Here is a 17470-nt window from a genome sequence, read left to right on the forward strand (position 1 = left end):
GAACTTGACCAATAAAGAGCATGTACTTGGGGGCATAGGGATGCAGGGGTAGAGCACTTGGCTAGCCTGGCAAGGCCCTGGCTTCAATCTCCAGTATTCTGCTCCCTCACAACCCACTGTGGAGAGGTTCAGGGAATGAGGTGACATAGTTCCTCTTCCGAGGACATTTTCAGTATAGTGGAGAAAAAAAAAATCGAAGTAGGCGCTGAGGTAAAGACACTAGGAGATCCAAAGTTGGTCTTCGTCTTCTTCCACGTTGATTGACATCCCTCCCAGCTCCCCGGGTCTCTGGCCATCCCTTCATTCCACGTCTGGGTCTCATTTTCAGAAACTTCCCTCAAAAAGCTGTTCCTCACTAAAAGGTTACCAAATAATACTTGCCAGGTTTTTAAAACAATAGCAGGCAGACTCTACACTGTAAAAAGGGAATACTGTCCAAATGGTAGGACTTCAGTCATCTTGAGATGCTTATAGGGTGGGGGGTGGAGTTGGCCGCCCGAGCCTCGGCATCACATCGTATGCTTGTAAACTGGCCTGCTCAACAAGCCCCTGTCTGGGGACACAGGGACAGAATAAGGAAGAGTTTGTCCAAAGAAGGCTTAGACTTCTTGTAGGGTACATCCCCAAGAACCTTTCTTCTTGGGTCACACTGTCCAGGTGAAGAAACTGAACCTAGGGAGAAGAGAGGAATGTGCTGGAAGTCACAGAGCTCCGTGTCTCAAAGGAACAAGACCCCAGCAGTCACCACCTGAGCTGCATTCCGTTTCAGCCTTCCCAGTCCCTATAGTTAAAAAGCAGGTACACCACACCCCCAAGACCAGCACATGCTCCTTCCGGCTGCCTCTCCATCTTCTCTCGGCTCCCCTCTCTGCCTCGCACAGCAGCTTCTGCTCCTGTTCATATAACGGGTTGTTTCTCCTCCTCCATGGCGGCCTTTGGCCAGCTGTCTGTACATCTTCCCCCTGCTGGACACTCTGCCCTTTTTACTCGAAGGGATTTCAGTTGTCCCTGACTATGAATGTCACTCTCTCGCTTCTTTCGGGAAGCCTGGCCTACCTTCCCTGTCCTAATGATCACACCAGTCACTCTGTCCCCTCTTCAGACACTCCCCCCCGCTTCTCCAGGACGTGGACACACGCTGCCTCACGACTGGTTGCTTATGTGTTCACTTACGTGCTATGAGTTCCCCAAAAAGCTAGAACCAAATCTCATCTGTCACCGTGACCCTGGTGCCTCACACAGAACCCAGTTTCTCAGGGCTGACAGTCGGACAGCCACCGGCTTCAGGTGTCAATAAAGCATGAAACAGAGCAAAAACTTGGATTCGTCGGAAACGTGACTCAGACTTGGAGCAGTCAACAGCCCCGGGTGCCGCGTGGCTATTGTGTTAGGCAGCGCCATTCCACAGTTACAGAATGTTCTAGTCAACGGTTTTTTCCTAGACACCGGGGCACTCGGCCACCAGCATGAAGAAAGCAAGGTCTAGGGAGTATTTCATCGCCTGGGCCACATGCGCGTTGGTCCCTGGCACGGAGAAGATGTTGGATGGGGAACTCTCTGGGTGTGGAGTCCTATCACATGTTCTAGGCTTGGTTACTATTTCTAGAACCCATATTCTGCCTGGTCTTTATTTGGAAAAAGCTCCAAGTGGCACTCCCCAAGGCCCTGCGCTGGGACTGCCCTCCTGGGCTGAGACGCCGGGCAGGGCCTTCCGGGACAAGCTCTGATGCTCGCACCTGCACCGGGGAAGACTTGCCAGTAGCCTGGATGGCATGGCGGTCCCTTGAAGATGAAGGGCTCTGCTCAAGGGCTGCCCAGCTCTACCCTTGGACGGAGATAAGAGGCACCAGCTGAGGACAAGGTGGACTTCCCTGCCCCCAGCCCAGGGCTAACGTCACACCTTGGGTAATCTTCCTCCACTCCAGCGTATGATCTGCTGCCTCCTGCCCTTTCTGGCTTCTGCCGCCTCCTCTCTGGCTTCCTCTCACACACTTGCAAATGTTGACTCTTCCCCAGATGCCTTCCCTGCTCTGGACATTTGCTCCAGCTGTTCTTGCTGCCTCGCACGCTCTTTCTCTAAAACCCCGCCTTCAGAAAATCCCTAGCCCTGCCTTGGGAGCTGGTTTAAATGCCACCTCCTCTGTGAGGCCCTCCTGGAATTCTCACCGGCAGAATAAGATTGGACCCTGGCTCTGGCTCCAAGAGTGTTTTCTCCAAGCTAGATCAAAGAGCGTGTAGCTATGGATTTAAAGCCAGAGGCTTTGGAATCAGACCAATGGCTTCCCCTCCCTGAGCCTCCTTTCACTGTATGCAAAGGGCTGGGGTAAAGATTAAGTAGGAAAGTATGTGCATGCCGCTCGCTACACCTGCCAGTCCGCTCACCTCCACTACACGTTAGCGTTAGCCAGGCCTAGAGAGTCTTAGTAAACAATGAAGGAAACAGGCCGAGAGCCTCTGTGGTGGGGAGATTTCTGTGTTACTCAAAGTTGACTCCCAGAGCTGAGTACAACACAAGCATAAAAGGACTGTTGAGTTTAATCCATCGGTTGGATGCTGTCTGTAATGAGGGGCATTTGAGGCCACCTGATAGGCAGCAGGGGTACCCCCAGGGCAGCAGAGCTTTATGGAGGTCTTTCTGACAGAAGGGCTTTGGAGTAGTGCCGGTATTGTAGGCCAAGACACTTGAGTGCCGGTACCTAAGCTGCCTGAGTCAGGTACCGTCTTGGTCCTCCGGTAGATAGTCCCAATGCCAAGCAGGGCCGGGGCATGCCATGCACAGGCAGCCCACACCCATACTTGGGAGCCCCATGGCCTCTATGCAGAAGCTGGCAGCTGGTACAGAGGCCAGTGCTGGGGTGGGAGCCAGGGGCCCTTGCTGCCTGTGGAGGCCTGGGGCTCCTCCTTGCTAGTCTGCAGGTGCCAGCCTGCTTCTTCTGGAACCCTTGCCTTCCCTGGCAGGCTCTTGGTCAGGGCTGTTGGTCCCTCCAGGCAATCAACGGCTCCTATGTAGAATATTTTCTCCACAGAATAACATTTCCATAGTGCCCGCCCCCACGCTCTCTTCCCCATCCGCCCCCTTCTCCCCCCACCAGAGCCTAAGGAGTCTCCACTCCATTTTCCCTCCTCCCTCCCTTCTCCAGCCCACCACTGAAAGTCTGTGCCTCTCTTGAGCTAGAGATAGGGTTTAGAGAGGAAAACCTAGGCCTGGGTGTGCCCCAGAGCAAGCAACAACTGCTCGAACCTTCCTTGTCCTCAGGGTCTCTCCCCTCCCGTTCCTTCTCTTCACAGTTCCAATTAGGAAACGAGAAGAGATGGCCCACAATTTCTGGGGAAGTTTTGAGCGAAGTTTAGTGCCGTTTTTACCTTTTTTTTTTTTTTTTAAATGATGTGTGTGTGTGTGTGTGTGTGTGTGTGTGTGTGTGTGTGTGTCTGGCCCTCATATTCCAGATTGGCCTGGAACTCACTAGATAGTCTGGGCTGGTCCAATACTTTCAAATCCTATTTCTAACTCCCAAGTGCTGAGAACGCATGTATGCCTCAACATTCTCAGGACCGTCTTGAAGTTCTTAATGATTTTTCAACAAGGATGTCACATACATTTTGCGTTGGGTCTTGGAAATTATGCCGCTGGCCTTGAGGGTCAGAGAGGTGGATGTCTCTGAAGAGAGAAAGGGCAGCCAGGTTTCCAATCAGTTTGGACTCAGAAAGCAAGAACAAATGCCAGGCACCGAACTTGGAGCTTCTAAGGCACCTGTGCCTCTTAAAAGAATCCCTGGCAGGGGCTGGAGAGGTGGCTCAGGGCTTACGAGCCCTGGCTGCTCTTGCAGAGGACCCAGGTTCAGTTCCCAACACCGACATGATGGTTCACAGCCACGTATCACTCGAGTTCCAGGGGATCTGATGCCCTCTTCTGACCTCTGTTGACACTGCATGCACATGATGAACACGCATGCATGCAGGCAAAACCCTCACATACATTTAAAACATTGATAAATCTATACAAATCTCTGGTGATTTCATGAGTTAGCCAGTGGCCCCTAGGGGAAAAAGTTCCAGAAAGCTTCCCTTATATCAATCTACTCCTCTGTGTCTGTAAAAGCTTCTGGTTTCCTACAGCCGAGAGACACATCTTTGTCTTCTTGTCACACTTTTTGCCAGCCTGTCTGTCCGTCCATCCATCCATCCATCCATCCATCCATCCATCCATCCATCCATCCATCCACCTGCCCATCCATCCATCCATCCATCCATCCATCCATCCATCCATCCATCCATCCATCCATCCATCCGCCCATCCATCCATCCGCCCATCCATCCATCCATCCATCCACCTACCTGCCTATTTTTGTTTATTTGAGACAAGGTCTTTAGTAATCCAGGCTGACCTCAAACTATGTAGCTGAGAATTAACTTGAACTGACCTTCCTGCCTCCACTTCCGGAGCACTGGGATTATAGGTGCGCACTACCACGAGTTTTATGTGGTGTTGGGGACTGATCCCAGGGCTTTGCACGTGCTAGGGAAGTGCTCTCCGAACTACATCCCGAGCCCCTCTTATCACTTTGGGGGAGTCAGACTAGTAGAGCAGGAAGAAGCCCTGAATTCGAGTTCCAGACCTGATGCTTCCTTTGGCATTTCCCTTGATAGGGGGTATCAAGATCCTGGTGTGACATGAGTGAGGACAGCATCCCACGGGTACTCATATAACGTGGTTCTGAGTTTACACAGTTCGCCGTTAGGGTCGCCCTGTGTGGACTGTTCCCCGCTGTCTAATCTGGAACTCGTCTGCTACAACCTACTCCATTTTAGGTCCTCTACTCCCGTTGGTCGTGGGACAGCCACGCCCCCTTCTCCGTGAGAAGTCCTAGAGCTAGACCCTCTCCTGCTATCTGTTGCCTGTACCTCAGCAGGAGACTGGGGGAGTAGGAAAGAACCGCAGAGCCCTGGAGATGTCAGGCTGTTTCCCCAAAGCCCAGGCAAGCCCCAACTGGCCTGCCAGGGCCCTGCTAATCTGCCCTATCACCGCAGGGAAGAATTCTAATCGGAAAGCACTGGAGGGACCGGCCGGGCCCACGTGGGGGAGAGGCGCGCTGTTGATTTTATTCCAGCGCTTAATTGGTATAATTGCTCTCTTCCTCCTGCCAAACCAGAGTCGGGGTTGGCTCTCCCACCTGCGGGCGGGAGCAGCTCTGAAAGTTCTTAGTCCCCAGAGGCAGGTTCTGCTGGCTGTTCAGAAGCCCCCATTAGCCCCTTTCATTCCCAGATGGCAGGGAAGCCCGCTTACTCCAGAGGACTAGGCACCCCAAGGGAGCCTGAACCCTGCCTCAAAGTGACTGGAAGGGTTTCTGCAGAAAGCGCCCATCCTGGGAAGGAACCAGGTGGGGAAAGAGTGGGAGAGATTTCTCTGCGGCAGGGTGCCGATCTTTACAAGTCTCTAAGAGACAGGCGATCCTGGGGTAGGTGTGTGTGGGGTGGGGCGCAGAGATTAGGCTGTCTCCCCTACACCTCCGGATGCCTTGAGTTACTTGAACACAACCAAAGCCTCCAAGACCTACGGTGGCCAAGTGCCCTGTTCCTCCCGGGGAGTCCGCAGGGCACCCCTCATTAGGCTATCTGTTAAAATGATCGGAAAAAAAAAGGAGGACCGAGGACATCAGTGCCACACACAGGCTAAAAGGAGGGATGTGTGGCTGCATCTAATAGCTACCCCCCCACTCTCCATACAGGATCAGAGTTGCCAGATAAAACTCAAATACTTTTTCCAGATTTGTCTTATTGGGGGCTCAATGGTTGAAAGCACATTAGTCTTGAAGAGGACCCAGGGTTAGTTCCAGCTTCCACATGGTTTACAACCATTCCTTACTCCAAATTCAGGGGTCCTGATGCCCTCTTCTGACCTCCATGGACACCAGGCATGCATGTAATACACATACATACATGCAGGCAAAACACTCATACACATAAATAAATCTAAAATTAAAAAAGGTTTATTTTATTTTTATTTTAAAATGGCATGGATGTGTACGTGACTTGTGTGGCTGTGTGCATGTGAGTGTAGGTGCCTGCAGAGGCCAGAGTCATGAGACCCCTTTAAAGCTGGACTTACAGACAGTTGTAAGCTGCCTCAGATGGGTGTTGGGAACCAAATTCAGGCTCTCTGTAAGAGCAGGATGTACTTTTAACTGCTGTACCATCTCTATACCCCCTAAAATAAACCCTTGCCAGGGACATACTTATACTGAAAAGTTAACCTTCCTTTATCTGATATTTAAATTTTACTGGGCATGGTCTTAAATATTTTGTGGGACATACTTTTTTGCTAAAATTTTTTCATTTACATAAAATTCAAATTTAACTGGATAGCACATATGCTGTTACTGTTGTTGTGGGACAGGGTCTCACTTTGAAGCCCAAGCTGGCCTTGAATTTTTGACCCTCCTGCCTCTGTCTCTAGGTGTTTGTATTTCAGGTGTATACCACCATACCCAGCAGGCAGTGTGTGTTTGAATTCACTATACCTAACACTACTGCCCTGGGTCTACTCCATCACGGAGCCCAGCTTGGCATGGGTGAAACGTGCCGTGTCCCTGATCACCCCAAACAGGAATACGGGCTAGAATGACTATTTCTATGTTCTTGTCTTATTTTTCTCTGCTTGTCAGTTTGCTTGATTTTCCTCCTTGGCATTTCCCTGTCCCCAAATATCGGAACAGGGCTACAAACACCCGTGCTCCTAAGGCCTAGAACACTTTACCATAGCACTCTAGATGCGTGAGTTGTGGAGGCACCCTGGCTTTCTGCCTGAGGAGAAGGAAGCCTGATGGCTCTTGAAATCCGTCCTTCCTTGGGAGGTGACGAGAAGGAGCCCTGCCCAAATGAGGTCGAAACATACTAGACCCAGGGAGTCTTTGGGTGCTAAATGGCTAGCCTGGTGGAGTGGTCCTGCCCAAGCTCTCCTGCCCATGGGTTGCACAAAATGCAGGAGATGAACTGATCAGGACCGTGGCGTACACACGGAAGCATGCAGCGCATGTGTGTAGGCATCCTTGGGTGTTCACACATACCCAGTCACAAAGAAGAGGAGGCTTTTCCTGGGGTTGGCAAAACGGCTCAGGAGGTCAGGACACTTGCTGCCACCCCTGAGTTCAGTCTCCCGAGGTGGGTCCCTGAGACCCACATGGTGGGAAGAAGTGAACTGACTCCTGAAAGTCATCCTCTGACCTCCACACGTGTGCCCACAAACATACAAAATGAGTAAATAAACACAAAACAAGTTTATTTGTTTGTTTGTTGGTTGGTTGGTTTGGTTTGTTTGTAAGAAGTGACTTCCATCCATTCTAGGCTTACAGGATTAGCACTCCCCCATTCCTGTCCCACTTCCTGCCTCCTTAAGGAGGTGAGCAGGCTCTCACCTCCCTTGATGTGCCTGGAGTGCCAGCATCACACAGTGGGAAGGCACATGGATTTAAGTGTCAACAGACTAGGGTTCAAATCTCATGTCTGTGGCTCACTCGCTGGGTGACTTAGCAGCCCAGCCCCTGTAAAGTCAGGCTAGTCAGAGCCATCTTGTGGTCGTGTTGAGAGGACACAGGTCACCTACTTGTACCTGGCTCTGTATCTGGCATATGACAAGTGCTCATAAATCGAAACAGTGACTGCTGGTGGTGTCGTGGCCATCACTGCGGAGTTTCTTTCACTTCAGGAAAGGTGGCATCGCCCGCATGGGAAGTCAGGATTCATGGCTTTACCCACCAGGCAGGCATTGTAGAGACCTGTCTGAGTAGACGGGTCCAGCCCCCTGTCCCTTAGCGGTCTGTTCCTAATATTACCCTTCCCCAATACCTAAGTGCTCCTCACTCTGGAGTACCTTCCCTCCTGCCCTACTTTGTTTGGATTTGTGATTTGGGCTCTTGGAGGGAAAGATGTTTTGGAGGTAAGATCTCATGTCTCATGGTCTCCAACTCGATATGAAGTCAAGGGTGACCTTGAACTCCTGATTCCCCCTGCCTCTACTTTTCAAGAGCCTGGATTACAGGTGCCAACACACTCAGCTTTTTCTTTCTTTTAAAAATTAGTATATCGCCGGGCAGTAGTGGCGATCAGCCTTTAATCCCAGGACGGGGGGGGGGGGGGGGTGGCGGGGGGGGGGGGTGAGACAGGGGGAACAGAGGCAGGCAGATCTCTGAGTTCAAGACCAGCCTGGTCTATGAAAGTGAATTCCAGGACAGCAAGGACTAAACAGAGAAACCCTGTCTTGAAAAAAAAAATTAGTGTGTATTAACTGTCAGGCTCATCTTGATTCTAAAGCAAAAAAAAAAAAAAAGTCATGTTCTTCCTTGGCTTAAAAAGGAGGAGAGTGGATCTGAAGGAGAGGGGAGGGGAGGGGAGCTGAAAGGAGTGGAGGGGAGGGGAGGCTGTGATCGGGATGTAATGTATAAGAGAAGAAAAAAAAACCCTGAAAACAAAAGAACACCCCTTCAGTGGCTCCCTTTCTTATAACATGTTTTGAGGCCCCTGGGACCCCACCAGGTACCTCTCTCCTTCTTTTCTACATTTCTTCTGGAAGCTCTACATCGCTTCAGGTCTCCTGCAGCATTTTATTCCTTAATTCCCACATGCTGTTCCCTCTGCTTGGCATGCTCGTCCTTCCTCACCAGGATGACGCTACTTGGCTGCCAGGTCTCCACGCCAGGGTCACTTTCTCCTGGGGGCCTTCCCTGATGCCCTGGACTGGGTGTCACAATGCTGCACTGTGACTATTAACCCGACTTTCCTAATGAGGGATTTATACTGGAGTGGCTTCTTCCTCAAGGCGCCAAGTGGCTTCTCCTAATGGTTCCCACATCTGTTTGTGCCTATATATGACATCTTCAGAGATGAGTCCCAGCCCCATCCCAGTGCATCTGAACTCTTCCAGCAAGGGGCGAGCCTATGTTTTTATAAGGTTCCCTATAGTCAGAGCCATTACAGGAGTGATGGCCACCACTGGAGAACCATGTTTGCGGTGGCAGTCCTGCAAACCGAGGGCATTCGCTGTAGAGAGTTTTGGCCTCACCAGGATATTTTAAAAATTCAGTTTTAATTAATGGATAAAACAATGAGTTTATTGTGACGCTTTCATACATGCATATCATTGTATTCTGTCATATTTACCCACACTGCCCTACTGTCCTCTGAACCTCCTGCCCACTCCTCTCGGTAGTCTCAGCCTTCGTTTTCCAAAAAAAGGCTTGTTTTATTTTTATGTGAATGAGTGTTTCCTTATATAGACACATTGACTGCACCACATGCATGCAGTGCCTATGGAGGCCAGAAGGGGGCATCAGATCCCCTGGAACTGGAGTTACAGATGGTTGTGAACCACTGTGAGGGTGCTGGGAACTGAACCCAGGCCCTTTGTAAGAACAAGAGCTCTTAACTGCTGAGCCATCTCTCCTGCTCCGCTTTAATGCCAGATAAGCATATAATATGTATAGATGCACAGTTATAACTATGTTCTGCATGAGAAAAAATAGGCAACGATTGCTCTTCTCCCTCCCCCATCACCCTCTCTTGTTTCTGTCCTCCTCCGATTTATGCCTCTTCATCTAACCACACATAATGTTCCTTCTACTTTTATATCACACTGTGTTCATATCTACATGTATATATAGATATATGTATGTATATAGATATATACGCACATTGCTTATTTTTTTTGCAGCCTTAAGCATATGAAAGTATCCTGCCATTGAGCTATATCCCTAGTCTATACATATTTAATCAAGATTCCATATACAATAGAAAACTTTTCTATGGTATTTATCTGAGTCCCATAACATAATCCTCATACATATTTCACTACCACAGCATAACTTTATCTTCCTTTATGGGTAAATACATTTCCATTGTCTGTATTTACCATGCTCCCCCCCCCATTCTCCTGCAGATGGGCCTCTAGTTCCTTATCTTGGCTATTGTAAATGGTGCAGGAAGAAACACAGATGTTCAAGTACCTCCCGCCAGGCTATGCTTGATGTGGTGGTGGTGGGGGTCTTTCCTAATTGTAGCCTTCAGAGTATGTCCTAGTCATTTTGTCCTCATACCCAAAGGCTGTGTGTCAGCCTGTCCATCATAGTCCCCTTGATGCCAAGCTGGGAACTTTCTCCCAGGGATGCATGAGACTGTCAGGGACAGTGCTGCTAAAATAACTCAGGCAAGGAACAGAAGCACTGCTGACCTTTCTCAAGCAGGCTTGTGCTGTCGGCATAAAAGCAAACCTCTTCTTCCCAGTCTTCCAGTCAAACAATTCTCCTTTGAGTTTAGAACTATGGACTTCAAGCTTTGTGAACAAGACCTAGGGTTTCCATAATGTGGGTACCAGAGGTCTGTGTGGGAGTGCCTCGGAGCTAAGACCCCCTTCAAGACAACAAAGTCTAAGCATAAATCCAAGAGCTTGTCACAGATCAGCTTGTCTTTGCTCCATGGGACCAGCTGTATAGGATAACAGAGTTTCGGTGTAAGGCCCAGACTAGGAGGCAGACACAGTAGCATCTCACAGCTTGGACACACCTGGGAAAAGCTAAGCTGGGAATTCTGTCCATTTTGCTAAGCTACTGAGATTTCTAGGGATAATATCAAATGCTTTGTGCCCTGGAATCTCTGTGCACATAGTCACCCATCCTTGGTTTATCTGTTCTGAGAAGCAGCAAATGAAGGGTGACTTAGTCACTGTTCTATTGCCGTGAAGAAACTCTGTGACCAATGCAACTGTTAGAGGAGAAAGCATTTAACTGGGGACTGGCTTCCAGTTTCAGAGGATTAGGGCATTGCCATCATGGCGGGGAGCATGGCAGCATGCAGGCAGGTGCTAGAGCAGTAGCTGAGAGCTACATTCTGATCTGTAGGGGGAGAGACAGACAGACAGACAGACTCTGGGCTTGCTATGGGCTTTTGAAACGTCCAAGCCCACCTCCAGTGACACACTTCCTCAAACAAAGTCAGACCACTTAATCCTTCTAATCCTTTCAAATAGCGCTGCCCCCTGATGACTAAGCATTCAGATATATGAGCCTATGGGGGCCATTCTTTTTTTTTTTTTTTGACTTTTTTTTTATATATATATTTTATTTTACAATACCATTCAGTTCTACATATCAGCCACGGGTTCCCCTATTCTCCCCCCTCCCACCCCCTCCCCTTACCCCCAGTCTACCCCCCATTCCCACCTCCTCCAGGACAAGTCCTCCCCCGAGGACTGCAATCAACCTGGTAGACTCAGTCCAGGAAGGTCCAGTCCCTTCCTCCCAGACTGAGCCAAGTGTCCCTGCATAAGCTCCAGGTTTCAAACAGCCAACTCATGCAATGAGCACAGACTTGGTCCCACTGCCTAGTTGCCTCCCAAACTGATCAAGCCAATCAACTGTCTCACCTATTCAGAGGGCCTGATCCAGCTGGGGGCCCCTCAGCCTTTGGTTCAGAGTTCATGTGTTTCCATTCATTTGGCTATTTTTTTCAATAATTGAGTAAAACCGAAACTTATTATAAGCCACAGTCGTCCTAGGGACCTCCATGCTATATATATATATAGCCTCTATAGTTCTATGGGTTGTGGTCTGATTGTTCTTTATTTTATATCTAGAATCCACCTATGAGTGAGTACATACCATGACTGTCTTTCTGGGTTTGGGTTACCTCACTCAGGATGATTTTTTCTAGTTCCATCCATTTGGGGGGCCATTCTTATACAAATCACCACAAAGGATTTTGCCTGTGGCATGCTCGGATCTTCCATGGGGGAGTCCCAGGGCTTTGGCAGGAGCCGTATGACATTAGAAGGTCTTTGAAGGGTTAAGAAACAGGCAGTGCTAGGGATGGATCCAGGGAGAATGGCTTATATCTTTGGGGAGGCACTTTTCTTTGGTTATGTCTAGAAGGTGGAGATTTTCCCTGTGCCAGTGCAGGGGGCAAGTCCATTATATGATCCTTGGGGTGGACAGGGTTGGAGAAAATGTTATACTCAGGGCAGGGGAGCTAAGGATGCAGGGGAAATACTGGTCATCACAGATGGGCGATGGTTTCTATGTTGGATCTGAAAGGAGCAGTTGGGGTCATAAATAGAAATGCCGTAAAGAATCAAGAGTTGGTGGTTTGGGATTCGGGAATTTGAAAAGGTGGGATACATGGTGAGTGGTACTTCAGAGTGCCAGTTGGCTCTCCAAGGCCAGCTCGTCTTACAGGCTGATCTGCAACCTGCATTGGACTGATCCTTCTCCACCCTCTTTCCCTTGCATCAGGCGCCTAGATGCCAACCTCATCTCCCTGGTCCCTGAGAGGAGCTTTGAGGGGCTGTCCTCTCTCCGCCACCTCTGGTTGGATGACAACGCACTCACTGAGATCCCTGTCAGAGCCCTCAACAACCTTCCTGCCCTGCAGGCCATGACCCTGGCTCTCAACCACATCCGCAGCATCCCCGACTATGCCTTCCAGAACCTCACCAGCCTTGTGGTGCTGTGAGTACTGTTTCTGTCCCCACCGCCCGCGGGGACGGGAAGCCGCCCATCTCCTCCAGTTGGGTCAGGAGCTTTGCTCTTCTTTGCATGTGGTCGAATCTTCTCGGCTTCAGTCTCTTCTCTGCGGACAAGATGAATATGACCATTGCTTGTTGATTCTATAGGACGGTCTCCAAGCCAGATGACATTAAGCTTATAGAAGTACTCTGAGGGACCCAAAAGGACTAAGCATTATTATAATCAGAAAACAGAAATATTTTGTTCTTTTATTTTCTCACTATACAAGAATAATAACCATTCCATGCTAATTGGAAATGTAAGTCAAGACGTTCTTAAGTAATTCCCACCACATTTGACAATCAAAAGGTGCAGTCATATGCTTTGGCATAGGGATAGGATAAATCCATCTCACTTTGCAGGCCTAAAGAAGCAGGAAAGGCCATCACATGTAATTAGATGTCAAAGCTCCAGCAGGGTAATTACCTGGGAGATAGCATCCCTGGCAGGGAGAGGGGCCGGGGTTAACTCTGCCTTCCTAGTGGGAACTTTACAGTGCAAATTAGCGTCTAGCTAATTGCTATGAGTGATTGGTAAGTTCATAGTCTAATTACTAAGGGCTTGGAGGTCATGTATAATTGCTCTGGGTTACATACTAATTGCTGTAGGAACATGTATGTTAGTGACTCTGCTAAGTGGCAGCATTACCTCCTTTGTTCATGAAAATCTGGTGTGGTTTTCTAGGCCAGCGTGAATGGAGGATACTTAGTTCCATGTGAGACATGAAGACATAGGTAGTGATTTATTTGTCTGTTGTTCTGCTTTGGGACTTAGGAAGTGAACATGAATGTCCCCAATGGAATACTTCCTTCTACTGGAATAGCCACACCCTCCACCCTTCTGAGAGTCAATGTGGCTGGTTTTAGCTTTGGTGATGCGCCTGTGACCTCACATGGGAATGGGGTCAAGTCTCTATGACAGACAAGATGACTGGAAAAATGAGAACTTCATGATGGGTCCCTGCTACATGGGCAACAGTTTGCATTGACAGAGCTTGTGTGTGTGTGTGTGTGTGTGTGTGTGTGTGGTGTGTGTGTGTGTGTGTGTGTGTACACATATAGAGGTCAGAAGAAAAGTTGCACTGAAGGTCACAGAAGGATGAGACAGAGTTGTTGGCCTGGAGAGGCTTACAGTCTAGTTTCCTCTATGAGAAAAGACAACCAAGGCTGTGACATGACTTTTGCTGCCATAGCTGAGGTGGTAAAGACAGAGGGCCACCCAACTCTGGGTGAGTAAGAAGAAAGCTTCACAGGGAAGGCAGGGCTGGGCATGGAGAGAGATTGGGATTGGACAACCCAAGAGAACTAGACTAGCGTTAAAGACGTGGAGGAGGAGTCAGGCTCTGTCTGCTGTTGGTGACTGGGGCCATCCAGCTGTGGCAGAGAGTCCTTGTGCAGAATGTGTGTGTGGGGGGGGCTAAAGAGGTAACTTTGGGGGACAGGCAGTGGAAGAGCAAAGGCTCTAGCTTCTCTCCGCCAGTTGTGGAGGGGAGCTTGCAGGTTCAACCGAACGTCAAAAGGGGATATTTTAGGATGGTTAAAGCAAAGGATGGATGGGAGCACATGGAGACCAGAGACGGGAAATTAGTTCTGAGGCTCTCCTGTATCAGAGTTCAGTTTGGGGAGGCAGCAGAAAGGAGGGGTGGGAGGTTGCTCCTGTAGGGGGCACGTTGAAGGATGCATTGATCTCTCTCAGAGGTTTTCATGGGGAGGAAGACCACGTTGAGAGGAGTCATAGATGACTCCAAGGCTTGGTTGGAAGTTAGGAAGCTGGCATGAAATTCGAGCCCAATACAAGGTATGGGGGTCCCACGGAAGGGACAGAGGATTAGAGGAGAGAACCTTGTACAGAGGAGCAAAGCAGAAACAGATCAGGTCCCTTGGCACAGGGCAAGGCTAGAAGCATCACTCCTCTGTCTTTTCTTACTGTGGGAAGGAAAACGGTTTGAGCTGGAAGTGGCGTTGAAGGGTAAAGAAGGCTGGGGGACCTTGTCCCGGGACTTTGAGGTGAGCTGTGGGGAAGCCCGGGAGGCAGATAAGGAAGAACAGCCACAAGAGGAGGCAAGAAAAAAGTTCGTTAAAGCTGAGGGGTAGGCTGTGTGGTGTGCTTGTAATTCCACAGTCTGGAAGGCTCCGGCAGGAGGATGGCAAGTTAGAGGCCGGCATGGGTTATATAATAAGACTCCGTCTCAAAACAGAAAACCGCAAGGGGTGGGTGAGGGCCCGTCAGGATCTAGACAGGCCAGTGTGCTGGGAGAGACGAGGCTCTCTCCAACAAAGCCTGAACTCTGGTGTTGCTCTGACGTCTCCGGACCCTTTCCACATGGGCGGCACTAGCCAGAACACTAAGCAGAATGTCTTTAGTAATGGCCCGTGTGTAATGTTGTAAGCCCAGCCTCGGTCCCTGGCTGGGCTACAAGAGGTGCCAGGACTCTAGAGCTGAATGGACAGTCCCAAGGAGAGAGGGAAGGCCTGGAGCTAGAGGTCTAGGAAGCTGAGATGGTCTAGACCAGAAGTGAGAGGGGAAGATAGGGTCTGGGAAGCCGATAGAACGACATTTGGGAGAGAAGGGTGAAGGAAATAGGAAAAGTTAAAAAGCCTTGGTAAGAGAAGAGAACTTATTCTCAGAAGGCAAGGGTTGTTTTCCAGAAGATTCCTGAATTGGGGGAGGGTCTGTCTTGCTTCCTGGGACCTGGTGGGACAGATGGGGGGGAGAACAGAGACTCCAAAGCCTGGCGGCCCTCCCCACCTAGCTGGATGGCTTTGGTTGAGTGCCCCCACAGCTCAGCAACATCTTTGCCAGCCAGCCAGCCTGCTTTTTGCCCCTCATAAGTGATTTCCCTTTTCTGCCTAAAGATGTTTGTAAATTCTTGAACTTTAACAGCGTAACTCAAATATGCCACAGTGTAGAAAGTTCTGCATCTAATTTTCCCGGAACAATGGATGCCTTTGAGGGGCAGGCTCTGTTCTTTCTTCTAGAGAATTTTTTTTGTATTATTACATCTTCAGTCTCATGTTCGGGATCCTTTCCTTGAGAGACCTCAGTTGCTGACGTTCCCCAACGCTAATTAGTTTTTTAACTATTTTAATTTTTGTTTCCCTCTGCCATGTCCACCCTGAGTGTGTCCAGCTTTCTTTGCCTTTCTTTTTCTTTATTTGATTTATAAGTGTGTGTGCCCAAGTGTGTGGATGTGCCCCGTGGGCATGCAGTGCTCACAGAAGCCAGAAGAGGGTGTCAGATCCCCTGAGAGTGGACTTGCGGGGGCTTCTGAGCTGCCCAGTGTGCGTGATGGGAACTGAACCCGAGTCCTTGGTCAGGACAGCAAGTGCTCTTCACTATTGAGTTAGCTCACCAGCCCTGTGTCCAGTGTTCTGTCTGATACAAGTCAGCTTTCACCACTGCATACTCTGTTCCTTGTTTCAAACTGATGAGCTCATATATATATTATATAATATAGCATATGATCTATGGTGTATATATATTATATATATATATATATATTAATAATGCAGTTTGGGGCCTTAGCTTTATTACCTTAACTTACAATGTCATTTTTTCCTTTCATTTAAATTTTTTTTCTTTGAAATGTCATTTAGGTTGTTTTGTAGCAGAAGGCTACAATTGTGATCAGTCTCCTTCTGTTCGTCATTCATTAATTGTAAATTTTTTTTTTATTTTTTGAGACAGGGTCTCATGTAGTCCAGGCTAGCCTCCAACTCACTATGTAGCCAACACTAGCTTTGAACTCCTGATCCTCCTGCCTCTACTTCCAAAGTGCTGGGGTTCCAGGTTTTCACCACCACACTCAGCCTTAATTGTATTTTCCTCAGGGCTTGGAACTTTGCTGTCCCTTGTAGTCCTCTTCCTTTGTCACCCTGTGATTTCTTTCGTCTGGAACCCTCACGAAGCTCTGGTCTAACACATCATCCCTAGGCCCCCTTGGTTGTCCCCTCCAAGCTGTATGTAGTGTGTGGGTGAAGTCCATAAAAGTGGGTTCTGTCCCGTTTTCTGTACTCTGGTGGGGGGGACTGGAGAGGCACCATGCTCTGAGATGGTGGCCGGCCGGTCTTGGGTAGACCACCTAGGCTGGCCCCTCTTGTATTAAGTGCAGCGCTCACTCCCTCTACCTGAGTGCCCCAGGCTAGCACCTCCGACTTCCTGCTCAGAAAGTAGCCTCAAGCTTTGGTTTTTCTTTCTCTGTCACCTGTTCCCTTTGGAAGACAGAGTAGGGAAGAAAAGCAAGAATATTTGCATGGTTAATTCTCACAAGCTAGGGTTTATTTTCACAGAGCGATGTCAGGTTTTGTTTTCTCATCAGCTTGTTCTCTGGAGAAAGGACTGATGGAGACTTCCAAACTGTTTGGCCACAGGTCTTCAGGGTATCTACCCAAGGCTGGATGCCTTTCCTGACATTTGGCTCCTTGTGAGGCTTCAGGTGTCGTGGAGTGTGGCTTGATTATTTTTTGATCAACTACATGTGGGCAGAAGGCAATTCTGTCTTACTCTCAGTGAACTATTGACCTTGGGAATCTCTCCCAAACTCTCCCCTTTTCTACTCACAACTGTGCTTGCCAAGGCCTGCACGGACAGATAGCCCATGCGTCCTCCCGCCTCCCGTCTCTGCCTGGAATCCCTTCTCTCTGCTCACGCAGACCGCCTGTCGAGGCCCCGCTGAGGATGGCCACCTCGGCCAGGCCTTGCTTGCTGCCTCAGCCTCACCAGCCTCCCAGTTCTCTCGGCACGACCACAGCTCCCTCCAGTTGTAACAAAGCTTAGCCTTTAATTATATGTTGTCTGCAGCGGTTTGCTGCTGGCTCCTCTATGAACGTCTGGCCACTGAGTCAGGCTGGCTGGGTCCTACGGAGCCGGGCCAGAAAAGAAGCCTCGGATGTGAGCCCCTATGACATCAGGGCCTCTCTCCC

At 49.4% G+C, this 17470-nt stretch overlaps 1 protein-coding gene across 1 annotated transcript in view; it reads left to right on the forward strand.

Annotated features, from left to right (window-relative positions):
• Lgr6 (leucine rich repeat containing G protein-coupled receptor 6) overlaps nt 1-17470 on the forward strand; it is a 126518-nt gene that overhangs the window by 70675 nt on the left and 38373 nt on the right. Inside the window, 1 exon segment of the mRNA XM_028876636.2 lies at nt 12276-12491. Within this exon segment, the coding sequence (XP_028732469.1) occupies nt 12276-12491 (216 nt within the window).

The sequence above is a fragment of the Peromyscus leucopus genome, chromosome 15 (genome assembly GCF_004664715.2).
Source record: "Peromyscus leucopus breed LL Stock chromosome 15, UCI_PerLeu_2.1, whole genome shotgun sequence".
In the NCBI taxonomy this organism is placed as follows: domain Eukaryota; kingdom Metazoa; phylum Chordata; class Mammalia; order Rodentia; family Cricetidae; genus Peromyscus; species Peromyscus leucopus.